The sequence below is a fragment of the Parambassis ranga genome, chromosome 6 (assembly GCF_900634625.1).
Source record: "Parambassis ranga chromosome 6, fParRan2.1, whole genome shotgun sequence".
NCBI lineage: Eukaryota > Metazoa > Chordata > Actinopteri > Ambassidae > Parambassis > Parambassis ranga.
This window is the reverse complement of record NC_041027.1, coordinates 4673060-4687758: the sequence shown is the minus strand read 5'-3', so window position 1 is coordinate 4687758 and position 14699 is coordinate 4673060. Positions and strand designations below refer to the sequence as shown.

Genomic DNA, 14699 nt, shown 5'->3' with positions numbered 1-14699 from the left:
CTGCAGACACAGCGTATGTGAGGGTTTTCATCAGCGACGTCAACGACAACAAGCCAGTCTTTGCTCAGCGGCTGTATGAAGTCGGTGTCGACGAGAATGCAGATGTGGGCCTGGCTGTTGTCACTGTTAGTGCTAACGACGAGGATGAAGGTATGCTTGATGAGGCAGCAGACTGACAAGGTCTCTAGGAGATTTTACTGATGCTGCCTCCCAGAAGTAAAGGTTAAAGAAGCTAGCCAAGCAGAACTGATATAAAAGTTTCTGTAAGAGATTTTGAAACTTTACAGACGTTTCTTATGCTTTCTTTATCTTTCAACAGACTCTCTTCCTGGGAATAACTGCAGCGTTCTGCCAGTCAGTCACTTTTTCACTGAGTTTTGGGCCAAGTAGGCACCTATTTTCTACATGGCCTGCATTCATAGCAGCAGTGACCCTCTGAGCAGTCTTTCTCAATCTGGCCTGAGCTTTGCAGAAATCATGCTGCTAAAATCAAGCCGTGTGCTAGATTTAGTAGTCATTTGAGTGCTCAGTAATGCACTGTAGCACATATGTTCCAAAAAGAGTGACATGCTCCCACACAGTAGGTGGGCGGGATTTAAGCAATAAAGCAGTTGCTCATCCTCCGTACAGCGGTAGCCTAAGATCCTTTTATCAAGCATGTTTAGGTCCGTTAATCAAGTATTTATGGTGAGCGGGGGCGCATCTTAGGCTGGGGTGCAGTGCTAATGATGAATAGCTCTGGAATAACACCAACCCCCAACATTAAAGTTACAATACTGTTGCACTTGCGCCTAAGAGGCTATGCTCCATCTGTCTTGTTTAAAAACTCCACCCTGGGTTTGACTGCTGTAAGCCTGCTAGAGCCCGGTGGGAGACATGGAGCACTTTGTCAGTTAGGGTTGTGTTAATAGTACAGATTAGTGTATTTACATGGGATTGGAGCTACTTTAAACCAACAGGATGATTGAAAGCAAAGACTGTACATTCTAGGAGATTATCTATTCCAGTGTTAAATCACTAGGTTGGATGGTCTCCATGGAGACACAGTAGATAAGTTCAGATATTGACTTCCTCTTTACAAAACTACAACCCCCCACCCTCTCTCTAGCCTCAAAATCATTCCCTAGGGGGTACTACCAGAGTGGGTTGTGCTGCTTTTCACTCTCATGCTCTCTTTTTTCTGCGCTCCTATTTTAATTAGTATCTGATTAAAGCTGAGGAGATGAGGTACAAAGTTTCCATTTAATTAAGTAATCAAAACAAGAAAGGGATACATGAAAACCTACTAATGCTTAGGTCTTGAAGGAAATTAAGTGTATTACCTCTGTGGTACACTTCTGCAGGGGAAGGAAAAGGACAGTACTGACATATTTGGAATTCAGCAGCAACCTGCTATAAACTCTACTACCCTCCTAAAATGTTACTACACACTTTCCCTGTCATGCATTTTGTTAATTCTTCACAGGGGCCAATGCCAAACTCCGCTACCAGATCACTTCAGGCAACAAAGGTGGTGTTTTTGACATCGAGCCAGAGGTGGGGACGATCTTTATTGCACAGCCACTGGACTATGAACAGCAGAAGAGGTACAAGCTCCTGGTGCTCGCCTCAGACGGGAAGTGGGAAGACTACGCTGCAGTGGTAGTTACGGTGGTTAATAAGAACGACGAGGCACCTGTGTTTTCCATGAACGAGTACTACGGATCTATCACAGAGGAACTTGATGGGTCACCTGTGTTTGTTCTACAGGTGAGAGGCCAAGATGATTACTGCACTGACATTTTCAGTAATTACTGTAATCCATATATATATATATATATGTATCTGTAATTACCTTTAGAATGTTCTTTTTTTAAATCAGCAGCTTCTCCAAGGGTGCTCTCACTGGCTAAGTAATGCTTACAATTTCTTGGTGTGAGATGTTATCACAGTTTATGTACTGTTTCACACTCATTCCACTAAGTTACAGAGAGAATATGTGATGGATCTTCCATACAGCAGTCAAGATGTCCGACCCACTCTGATGCTGAATGCATGAAATATGCCTGATGTGAGCTCATGGTTAGGAAAAAGTGCAAACATTTAAATGGGCAAAATAAAACTTCGGAGACAGCTGAGCAGAGATAAGACGAAACAGTAATTTGTGTTTGACTGGATGAATAAATCTATTTTCTTAAGAAGTTGTCTTTATTTCTGCAGGTAACAGCCACTGACCCAGACAAAGATGCAGATCAGGGTGCTGTACGGTATTCCATTCATGGTCAAGGGGCAGAGTCACACTTCATGATCAACGACATCACAGGGGAGATGTATGCCCAGCGCACCATGGACCGAGAGGAGCGTGCCGTCTGGCGCTTTGTTGTCATGGCAACGGACGAAGAGGGCGAGGGACTTACAGGCTTCACGGATGTTATTATCAATGTGTGGGACATCAATGACAATGCCCCCACCTTCTCCTGTGCGCCTGATAATTGCCACAGTAGCGTGGCAGAGAACTCTCCTCCTGGAACATTTGTTGTGGAAATGACAGCAGTAGACCTTGATGATGCAGCCGTAGGTCAAAATGCAATCCTTACCTACAGAATAACTGAAAATGCACTTAATGAAAAGAATGCAGAACTCTTCAATATCGATTCCAGCACGGGCACTATATCTGTGGCAGCAGAAGGTCTGGACCGTGAGTATGCTGACAGCCACCACGTAGTAGTCGAGGCCCGGGATGGTGGTGGTATGACAGGTACAGCTACCATCACTATAGTGGTGACAGATATCAATGACCATGTGCCAAGGTTTAGAGAGGACTGGTGTGGTGCTCGCGTACCTGAGAGTACAAATGAAGATGCTCCTATTCTGGAGTTGAGTGCTGTGGACCCTGACTCTGGCACATATGGACATCTGGCCTTCAGTGTGGTGGCAGGGGATGCAGAGCAACAGTTCTATATGGTTAGTCACAGACTGGAGCAGACAGGCACTCTAAAACTAAAGAAAAAGTTGGACTTTGAACGGCCAGGTGAGCAACGGTTTAACCTTACTATCAGGCTGGAGGACTCAGACTTTTCCAATCTTATTCACTGCCTAGTTCTGGTGGAGGATGAGAATGATAATGCTCCTGTGTTTACCCCCAGCTCCCACCTACTCTCACCTTTGTCTGAGGACATAACTGTGGGAACAAGTATCATTCAGGTGGTGGCCACTGACTCTGACTCAGGTCTGAATGGGGACATTTTGTACAGTATTCACCCCCACTCAGACCCTTATGGCCATTTTACAGTCAGCCGTACAGGTGTGGTCACAGTCGCCAGGCCACTGGATCGGGAGACTGTGGCAGGTTATGAACTGGTCGTCCTGGCAACAGACCGGGGTACGCCGGCACAGACTGGCAGTGTCACGGTCCACTTACCACTACTGGACATGAATGACAACGGGCCAGAGCTGGAGGCGGCTTACAGTCCTGTGCTGTGGGAGAACAGTCCTGCACCTCAAGTGGTCTGGCTCAATAGGAGCTCAACTCTGCTCCATGTTGTGGATAGAGACTCCCCAGAGCATGGGCCTCCTTTCTTTCTTTCCCTGCCCTCAGCATACTCTGCTGACTTCCACCTGCAGGACCATGGGAACGGCTCAGCCACACTCACCACCCTGCGGAGATTCGACAGGGAAAGGCAGAGCGAGCTCCGCCTGCCTCTGATAATGATTGACAGCGGCAATCCGCCGATGACCGCCACAAACACACTCACCATTACCATTGGCGATCATAATGATAACGCCCATCAGGCAGGAGAAAAAGATGTCTATGTGCATAGCCGCAAGGGTGAGTTGCTCGCTTTCCCTCATTTCATTCTGTCTGCCCCTTGTTTTTGCTACAGAGCTTTGCACTGCAGGCACAGCTTGAGTGAGGAGGGGAAACTAAGGCTACTGCTGAAGGGAAAAGTTTTCACTGCCATACCTGCTTGGTGTAGTCTGGAATTCATAATTGTACTCTTTCCTTTACATTCTAACCGAGGTTTGTTATGGTAATATCTTTGTCAAATCCTTTCTCAAGCCCTCAGTGCATTCTTCCCCTGCCAACCCTATGCCTAAAGCTCATCTGAACATTGCATTATTGCATAAAGATACCTTTTTTTGTAGTGCTTTTACCCTCCAGGTAAGTTGGTTAGGTATGTTGGCTTGTTAGTGTTTTGATCGCACACTCAGCTACATGGCAGTTTTGGTAATTGTGGAAAACAGGAGCACTGTGACTCATCCAAGCTGCCATTGTTTACCCAGCTGCAGTACTCTGGCACTGCAGGTCGATAATAACATAATCCATACTGAGATAGCCTCGCTTCCTTAAGCTCCACGCTCTCTGAAGTGGAGCACTGAGAGTCTATTCATTCCAGCAGTGGGACTCCACAGTTATGAGCATAATAAGTAGAACAGAACACAAGAATGCAAGATAAGGAGAAGAGAAGGACGAAAAGATAAGTGTTAGCATCAGCAGATTTTGTCCAGACTGAATCAATGTGTGTGTGTATGTGTGTGTGTGTTTACCTTGAACAGGAAGGATGGCAAATGCAGCACTGGGGAAGGTGTATGCCCCAGATCCAGATGACTGGGACAACAAGACCTACACTCTGGAGACAAGTGCAGCCAAGTAAGAGCTCACTGTTAAATGCTCATCATTTTTTTTTTAAAAAAACATGCTGATCTCCAAATGTGCAGCAGGAAGTACAAGTGCTCAAACAATACAGTACCAGAAGAGCTGCCAACAGTGTACAGTTTGAAAAAAGAGGATGTGGACTCAGCAAGGAGCCTGTATCTCCCTAACAAGGCGTCTTTCGCTGATATCACAGCGCCTGAAACATGCCTAACCATTTTTTTTTCTAATCCCAGATCCAATTCCCATGGCCTCTAATATAAGCTACACTTTAATCATTGCCATCATCAGTGATTAGTAGCCCGGAAAATACAATTAAATCCAGACAAACCAAGCAATCTCATCCCACCTGTATGATGTCCCTGTGAAACAGCCCATACAAGCACAATCTTACCCCATCAGGGACCTTGTGTGGCTATTCAGTATTTACACTTTCAAGATCAGATTAGAAATACCAATTGCATATTTGTTTTATTCATATAACAAATTCTGACAGTTACCATGACAACTATCAAGTCCTTTTAGGTGCCATTGGAGAATATTTTTATCGCTTCTTTCTTGGCAGTTTATTTTTTAGTTTCTTTGTTGTTGTTTTTTTCTTTCAAAATTAATTTAGACTAACTTCCTGCTGGAGTAAACCCAGGTACTGCTACTGACCAATTCTCTACTTGTCTGTCTACCATCTGTTATTTTTCCTCTGAAAAAGAGCTCAGAAACAAAAGAAGCCTCTTGTCTGCTTTTTTTTTCTTCCTCTGCCTCTTATGTTACACTGAAGCAGTCCTTCGCTAGCTAACAGTTTCTTTTTTTCCAGATACTTCAGTCTAAACCAGAGCTCAGGAGTGCTGACTCTCCGGCAGAACATTCCAGCCGGCAGCTACTGGTTGAGAGTCGGTGTGTCTGATGGGGTGTGGCCCGATGTGATCGCAGGTGTCAGAGTTCACGTCAGGGAGCTAGAGGAAAAGGCCATCCAGTCGTCAGCATCCCTGCGTTTGACCGGTAGCGTTCGTAGAAGCACAGATACAACAGATGGCATAAATGATATGTTAATTTCAAATTCCTATGTGACTGCAGCTCAGCAGGTGGTGGATGTTGCAGTTTGCTTTCTGTTATGCCACAAGATGACCCCAGAACTCTAAGTCAAAAAAAAGATGGAATATAACGGCTTTTCAATAGGATCCCTCGTCCCAGGCATCCTCCACAAAACAGAAGGCATTCTCTTTGTTGTCACTGTTAAATTCTTGTTTGAATCTGATGTTGAAAGAGACAGCATCTGCCACAGGCATGAATAAATTGGTACTTTTCATTGAATGATAATCAGGTTGTCAATCCAGCTAACGCTGAAATAATAGGCTGTCGAGATAAATTTTTATACTTGCATTATTTAGCATTTCTAAGCATTGTAAAGCAACAATTCATACTGCTTGTTGATAAGCGTTTCCTCCTTCTTCTTCTTTTTCAGCAGTCTGAAGTTTATGTTACTGTTCATTTTTCTGACAGTCGCTCAGAACAAATCTGAGTTGTAAAGGTCAATTTGGAAGTGTCAGGTAAAGTCCTTGACATTTAAAAAGCCATTCGGTGAACAGAGTCAAAGGCTATTATGGATGCCTCTGACTTCAAGTCGTTATCATTTTTGGAAGATTAAAGATGACTGCTCACATTCTTCAGATATTACTGGAAGGTGGCACCACAAACGTGATCGATTTTCCGATCATTAAAATATTTTGTTCAAAGCAGTTTATCAAGATTCCAACTTAATGTCAGTGAAAAAGTCAACGTCTTTTACTTGACTGCATCTTGAGTCATCCACCTCTTAGATGAGGAAGTTGATCAATAGGAGGAGATGTTAGGCTACCTCTTGTGCTAATGGAATCAGGAACTTAGACTTTGATCAACTTTCCAGTTGTCATTGACGAGTCAGTAGTTCTTACTTCATGAGCCCCCATTCTCTTTGTCTCCTGAAGGCATTACAGCGAGAGATTTTATCGACTCTCACGTCGAGGGGAAGACTCGGCTGGAGGCGTTCTGGGACTCCCTGTCTGAAACCCTGTCTGTCAGACCGTCGAGTATCAACATTTTCACCATAGCAGACCGAGAGGAGAAAACAGTGGACATCCATTTTTACGTGCTAACTGATAATGGCTATGTGCACCCAGAGAAACTGCACAGTGTCCTCGCCACACATAAAATGAAGGTATATATACCATCATGTTGTATAGATAGAGATCAGTGCTCATATATCAAGTGATACACATCAAAGCTTGAGGGGAAGCGATAACAGGGCTTTTTATCTGCCCTTTTTATTTTTGCACCAACTTTCTGCCTGCTCCTGTCATGTCTCTTTGTCTCTCCCATTCATTTGTTTTCCCCTCTTGTTGCTTTTTCTGTGTTTTCTTCTGTCATGCCTAACTGCTTCAACAAGAACCATTTATAGAATATTAAAACATTTATTTTTGAAGGCCTTCTTCTTTTTCATTGCTTGTGCCAAATTTACATCGTCAGTTATACAAATCCCTGCAATCTTCTGCAACAATTATTGTAATTCTTTTCTGTCTCCTTCCTCTGCTGCCTCCTTTTTTTTCCTTACCTGCAGCTGCAGTCACTCCTGCGTGCGAATGTGAGCCAGGTGCAGGTAGACGAGTGTGCTCGCACAAACTGCAAGACATCCGGCGGCTGCTACACACAGTTAAGCATCAGCGGCTCGCCCACCTTGATAGACTCAGGTGCTTTATCCCTGGTCTCAGTGAACGTGACATCCTTAGCTGTGTGTGGCTGTGCCGCCAGAGAAATGACCCACCAACCCTGCTCGTCTTACCCCAGTAACCCCTGCCTTAATGGTGGAACCTGCGTCGACATCCACAATGGTTACAGGTAAGAGGTCTGCTTTTTTTTTTTTTAGGAGAACATCAGATTGGAAAGAGTTTTTCTTGCTGTTTCTGCTTGACTCATTGTAAGAGTGACACTGTAGATAATGGGCCCAGAATTACAAACACAGCTCCTAGGGAGAAAAATCTCTATCTCCTATCACTTGACCTGCAATCTTGAAGAACTCTTCTGTGTTGTTGGTTTTTTCAAAAAGCTCATTTACAATTTCTGCGTATGTACACATCACTATCAAACATCTTTCAAAGACTTAAAAATATTGAAGGAATCCAAGTTTAAAGCCTTATATTTAAATTTAGAAAACAAATTCTAGCATGCTGTATTTGGCAAAACACAACAAATATTAATGAGTACAGCCTTTGTATCAAGGTCATGGGTCGATGCTTTAAATATTATACTTAATATTGATAAATGTCTACAGTCAATGTAAAGGCCTTCACCTTAAAACATAAAGGTCTCTGTTGGTGTCTTATCGCAGAAGAAACAGCATGCTTTTCATTTCATGCACATACTCTTAATGCCCAGATTAAATAAATATAGGGCAAAGGGATTAGTATAACTCTGCCCCCCTTGTGCTCAAAATCTCATTTAATGCCATTTACATGAACATGCAAGTTTGTCAAAGGCAAAATCTTCAGAGACCGCATGAACCAAACTTGCTTTTTTCAGTTTTTATCTTTTAAATTATCTCCGCTGCACTTGATCTGCAAACTGCAGAGAGAAGCCCTTGTTCTGTTCTGAAGGATGTCTCGCCGTATGTGCTATATGTGCCCTCGTGTGAATACAGTCCAGTCATAAAGAATCCAATTTTTGGTTCTCTCCTGTGTCCAGGGAGCTTAACGGGAAACCTCAGGCAGCAGCTGATCAGATATTGTCAGTCAGAAGCGAGAAAAACACGCCATGCACTTCCTGATTTGGACTGGCACCGCTCTCACGAGTCACATGAAAGAGCAGTGAAAGACGAGGTGCTGCGCTTGGCGTGTGCATATGTATGCACAAGGCTGCTCTCAGCCTAAGCCGTCCCTTTTTGCTGCGTATGGATCAGTATTCCTGACATGTGTTGCCCCTCTGCAGAATAAACAGCGATGGGAGGAACAGCCCCTAACAGCCTCAGTACACACAGCCTTTCCTCAGACACTGCATGGAAATAGATGGCTTTGACATTATCAGCAAAGCCAGCTTGTCTCACATGCCTGCAGTGGAGAGGACAGGATGAGATCAACTGGTCCCCTCCATCCTTGCCATCACAGTGATTGAATGGGCTGTTTTTCTTCACTACACATATCACTTTCTTTATGGCGTTGTTGTATGATTATTAATTTTTGCCATTACAGTCTTGTTCACAAACAAATTTAAGAGGGGCATGAAAAACACTTAATTTCCAGGATATGCAAGAGCAGTGATCTGTAACACTTGAGCTCAAATCAGAGTAGATAAATACAAGAGGCAATTGCACAGACATATGTGTAATGCCTAAAGAATGAGGAGAGTGGAGATAAGTGAAAAAGTCAGGGAATCAGAGGTAGTACCACACAGACAAGTAAAAGAAATAGAATTAATTATCTGCTAACAAAGGGAACGTGATGTGCCGAGCAGAAGGACTCTCTGAAGAGTTCAGCCCAGACACTGTGATAGATAAAGAATAGACCCAAGTAATGTTGTGTTTATAGTTAATTGATTTAATGTGGAGCTGAATATTCAGGCCTTCTGTGGCTAATACAGACAATTGATTGATAAAAGTGCTTTCCTAGCTGTCTGTTGACAGCCAGCGCTTTAGTGCAAAGTCAAAGCTGTGCCGGTGGGAATCAACAAGATTGTCACGTACGCCCGAGAAAAGTCACTGCACACATATCCAGAGATTGGACAGTGTGAAAGATTTCACAGAGCTCAAAGCTGAATGACACTGATTGTTTCTTTCCCCTTGTTTTGCCTTTATTTTTCTCATTTTTTTCCCTCCTCCTCTGTACTACAGGTGCCAGTGCCCCCCGCAGTTTGAGGGGCCAAACTGTCAGCAGACGATTCTTAGTTTCCTTGGCAACGGCTATGCCTGGTTTCCCCCCATAAGGCCGTGTTTTGATAGCCATCTTTCACTGGAGTTTATGACGGAGGAAGACGACGGACTTCTACTGTATGCTGGCCCATTGGCCACTCTTCTGCCTGGGGATAGTGAGGACTACATGGCCATAGGTAAGAGAAAGAGACTGGATAATTAAATGAGCGCCAAGGGGCCCCTGCTGGGCCATTACTGGCCTCAAACTTAAAACTTAATTTTGTGTGTTTAATTACTGGGTGGTAGCTAATCAGATATATAAAGCAAATTTTGTTCATTAATGTAACTGCAGAGGGATATGAGCACTCACTCGAATGAATTACACAATAAGCACTTAATGTGGTGCAACACAGGCAACCTAGTTTCACTGTTTAATGTCTAATCCTTTGTCATGTACCATAAAGAATTCTGCTGTTGCTTACACCATGCTTCAACGTCAACAGCGGTTTAGCCTTTGAACAGACTTTGCAGTCGGTAGACATTTAGTTTCTCACCCAAGGACGCATCAGCAAAGTTTATTCTTGCTGGCACAAAGGCTTAAGCCTCAATCCCTCAGGTGAAGGACACTAGTAAATATTTTATCAAACTGAATATGAGATTAGCTGTTGTGACAGATTATTACGCTTACTTACTGCATATAAATCACTGTATTTTAGACATTGTTTAAGTCTGTATGACCACATGCATGCAAAAAGAAAATGTATGGAGCCCCATTATTAACATTGATTCATTTTACTCTTACAATGGGTAGTGAGCAAGTAGAAATTGGTATTATAATGGTGATCATGGCAACCAGATGGTGTGTTGTAATGGTGCAAAAGAGTAATGGTTTTCTGATAGATAACATAAAATATATAGAAACCTATTTAAATTGTGCATTTTAGCAAGAGTGCTGGAGCTCTTTAACACACACTAAATCACCATACTTTAAACCTACAGTTTTGAATTTCACACTTGAGTTACAATTTTTGCATCTAGCCTTGCTGATATGTTATGTTGTCAGTCAAGTTGAGCTCAAATTTCTGCCTCCATCCCAATATGATACATTTGCATAAAATCTGAAGCTGCATCTTGTTCGAGGAACAGTGTCATCATTATAGGATAATCCAGCACTCGTTGTGAACAGTAATTTGTCTGACCTGACCCTTTAATTGGTTTTTATTTCCTGTTTGACAGCCATGTCTAACTATTTTCCATAACCTTGTTTCTGGTGCCATTCAGACTCCCTCCTGTAATCCACCTGTGTTGTCTTGTGTTCTGTTATGTATTTGTTTTTCTTTGGGGTGAGATACTGTGTGTGCACAGACTGGTTATTTGCATTGCTTTTTTTTTTCTTCTGAGCAATTTTTGTTTGCACTGCATTTCATCACAGTTTTTATTGACCCTGACTTTACATTCTGGCTAGGCTAGCAACTTTTTATTTCACAAATCTCTAGGAGTGAGGTTGCAGCATTTTTTTTATTATTATTCAGGTCTAATAATGAGTGTGTAGTAAATGTTAATTGTGATTATTATCTCACTTAGAGCTCATTGGAGGGACACCAAGCCTTAAAATTAACCACGGCTCTGGGACTCTGGTCCTCCAGTTAACAAATAATGTTGGACTGGCTGACAGACGCTGGCATCGCCTTGATGTGAGGAGCAACAGTAAAGTAAGCCTGTTCATACCAATCCCTCTCATACCTGTCATATTTGAAGATCATGCATCCTCACACATCCACACATGCTGCAGTATTGACTTCTCTCCACTTTGCTCCAATTTAAAGGAAGTACGCTTCATTCTGGACCGATGTTCCACAGCAATTGTAATGGAGACAGAAGGCGTGGACTCATGGGCAATGACTGAGGACCGCTCATCATGTGAAATCAGGGGGGTCACACCCAACAGGGAAAAGTAAGATCAATAATTAAATGTGATCAAATCCCTAAATCAATAATAAAAAAAAAACAATAAGCCCCTAGGACTAAAGCATGAGACAAAAAATAAATTGTATTTATTATATTAGTATAATAAAAACATGAACATATAAATAAATGTGGCATTTGTTTTGAAGTGAGTGAGTAGCAATTAGGGTTTAGAGTTTCTCCAGAAAGTCTTCTGGTATTTTTCTTTTTTCTACAGTTGAACAATACTAATCTACTGAGGTTTTATTCTGTTTACTGTTTTTAAACCAAAAAGGATGCATGGCCCACAGGGACAGTGTCTAAATGCCACATGTTCCCACAGGGCTGCCTTATAGCAGTGCATGAGGAGTCACACAGCAGCCTTTTGAAATGTTGTTCAAATAAAAACACGATATACCAAAATTCTTTGTATATGGATTTTTATTTAACTGCAATAGGATTTATTAGTGTATATTTTTGCGTTCAGTATGTCAGGCCTGCTTGAAAAATACAAACCAAGAAAACTAGCTTCCTTGGATAAAAAATATTTTTGCACCTTTGTAGACGCTGGCTGTAGCATTTCAATGATGGATGCTTAATTTTGTTTATTATGTGCTGCCATGCAGAACTTTCTTGGGGACATTTGTAATACTGGTGTTTGACACAAAATTTACATAACATCAGCCACACAGTCATTGCCTCGCATTTTTATGTGGGACTATTTTCTGAAAGATTAGAGGAAGCCTTACGGTTGAGGTGGGACACATTTAAATTAAGAGCTTTCATCAAGGCTGTAACTAACAGTTATTTTCACTGGTTATTTGTTTTTAATTAACTGATTAAGTCAAGTCAAGTCATCATTATTTCCTCTATGAAGCACATTTTAAAACAGCATGAGCTGACCCAAACTGCTTTCCATTAAAGCCAAAGGATAGTCGCAAATATACGTGTTCAAAAAAGAACTACAAAGTAAAAACAAAGATCAAGGCTGTGTAAAACAAATAAAAGATAACATTGATATATAAAATTCATATCACAAAGTTTGTTACAGACAAGAACAGGAGTTTAATCACTATATTGCATAACAAGCATGTGAACAGAATAGCCAAGTTAAAGCATCAGAGTAAACTAAAGGGGAGTGGACGAGCTTTTGTGTAGACAGTAAAGGTGATGTGGACAAATCCTATGTGATGTTCCCTATGGACTTCATAGTTCGGGATCTTGGTGTGGTGATGCTAGCCATGTGCATCTTGAGTTTAATGTGGTACTAAGGCAGCTGTCAATCAAAGCTGCTGATACCTTTTTATATATACCTTAAAGGTTTTAAATGGATGTTAGTCTATAATTTTTCCACATTAAAGTTGTTGTTAATTAAGGCTGTAAGATGGACATTTTAGAATTGGGTGTTCACTCATTTGCCTCCAGTGGCCATTTAGGGAACTGCAGTTTGTTTTGTTCACCCTTCGACCCAGGAATGGCTGTATACATATGGAACTGACTGCCAGGCGTAGTTCTGTTGATGACCTAAGAGTCCTAGGAGCAGAAAATACAGTCAACAAATTTGTAATATATAATAGAGCCAAACATTAAAAAAAAACTTTAAAAACTTTTAAGATTAATATCTTTTTATCTGGTTGGACATTTTATAGAAAACACAAAAAAAGTCATGCTCAGTAAACAGTATCTAAAATTGTGTTTTATTTACAGGCTGTGTTGAAATGACATCTGATAGTGAGTCGGTGTTTAGTTTCTGTCTGTCCTCTCTGGAGAAAGAGAAACTGTTGATCAAGCCCTCAGATATAATCCTTAAAATGCTAACTAATCTCTGACTACGTTTCTGTTCAGATGCTTTCGCTTGGTCGCAGCTGCTTTGCTTCTTCCTCCCACCGTGGCCTTGGCCTGCCGCTGTGCTCATTATGTTGTGCAATTAAGCTACAAGTTTATGAAGCTAACAATGTACATAAGAGCTTTACCACTGCTGTTATTTGTAATAACGTCTGAATTTTAAGAAGGCTTTTACTGTGTGTCTCCTGGAATGTATTTCAGCTGGAGATTAGGAAGTACTAATAGTTATGCCATTAAACAGGAAATGTTAACAAGCTAAAATTATCACAGTGTGCAAAGAACCAGAGGTGCTGAATAATTATTTATTTTTTTATTCAGACAAAAATAATTCACCCATCATGCAGATTTTAAAAAGGAGAGAACCCTAATACCTAAAAGTGATGAGAGTGTTAGCAAGAATGGAAGGAAACTATGAATTTTAACCTTGACAGCTTATATGTTCTATTTCTTCTGCTTTACTTGTGTTTTTCCTTTGCAATGAGGATTTTGATTTTTTCACCTTGAGCCTCTTTTCTTTTGTTCTGCTCTTATTCTTCAGCTGTTGTGTTTTATTCTCAGGTATCTGAATGGAAGCCATGTGCTGCAGCTCGGAGGAGTCAATGAGAACATAACTTATGAATACCCACAGCTACAGCACAAGCACTATACTGGATGTATAAGGAACCTGGTTGTGGATAGCAAGGTAAAATATGAAGAAGGCCAAGTGTACTATTTACACATTACCACAAGGTGCTCTTTTATGCCTCTGGCGACAGCCCTGGCCGTAGGCATTGTGTTTTCAGGTTGTCTGTCCATCTATCCATCACATTATCGTGAATCTCAGAAAGCTTGAAGGGATTTCTTGGCACAAACATTGATGTAGACTGAAGGGTGAACTAGTTAGAATGAGGAGGTTTTTGAACTAATAAACTAATAATTACTTTTACCAGAACGGAAGGCCTCCTGTTCCTGGGTAATTGGGTATGTTAAGGGTCTAAGTCTAAATGATAACTTAATGCTGTATTGATTTATTGGTTAATCATGGTTAATAATAGTCTGTACAGACATAGTGATGTTCATAAACTGCAAAGTGTGAGCCGGTATTTATTTCTAGTTTGGATGAATGGATAGCTGTGTTGCACTGTGTTTATTTTTTTTACCTGGATGACAGGTGATGGAGGACTCAGCACTTCAATAAGAATGTAAATGTGACCTGAAAAGGAGTCTGCAAAGAAAAACCAGATGAATGCTGATGTTGCTCGCTCATCATTTTTTTCTTCTGGACAGATTCAGTCTGGCTGTCTGCGGGTGCATCTTTATCAGCAAAACATGAGAATATCAAAAGCAAAAGTACCGGTCACAAAATGGTATCCGACATATGTATGATATTTATGAAAGAATTATTATTAATGTAGCAGATATTTCAGC

General features: G+C 41.5%; 1 protein-coding gene across 1 annotated transcript in view; it reads left to right on the top strand.

Annotated features, from left to right (window-relative positions):
* The window catches only part of LOC114437424 (neural-cadherin-like), an 82513-nt gene that overhangs the window by 54363 nt on the left and 13451 nt on the right, over positions 1 to 14699 (top strand). Inside the window, exons 16-26 of the mRNA XM_028408098.1 lie at positions 7 to 150; positions 1466 to 1749; positions 2200 to 3808; positions 4537 to 4630; positions 5445 to 5629; positions 6595 to 6824; positions 7224 to 7501; positions 9486 to 9700; positions 11088 to 11215; positions 11330 to 11457; positions 13851 to 13974. Coding sequence (XP_028263899.1) covers positions 7 to 150; positions 1466 to 1749; positions 2200 to 3808; positions 4537 to 4630; positions 5445 to 5629; positions 6595 to 6824; positions 7224 to 7501; positions 9486 to 9700; positions 11088 to 11215; positions 11330 to 11457; positions 13851 to 13974 — 3419 coding nt within the window. The remainder of the gene's footprint in view (positions 1 to 6; positions 151 to 1465; positions 1750 to 2199; positions 3809 to 4536; positions 4631 to 5444; positions 5630 to 6594; positions 6825 to 7223; positions 7502 to 9485; positions 9701 to 11087; positions 11216 to 11329; positions 11458 to 13850; positions 13975 to 14699) is intronic.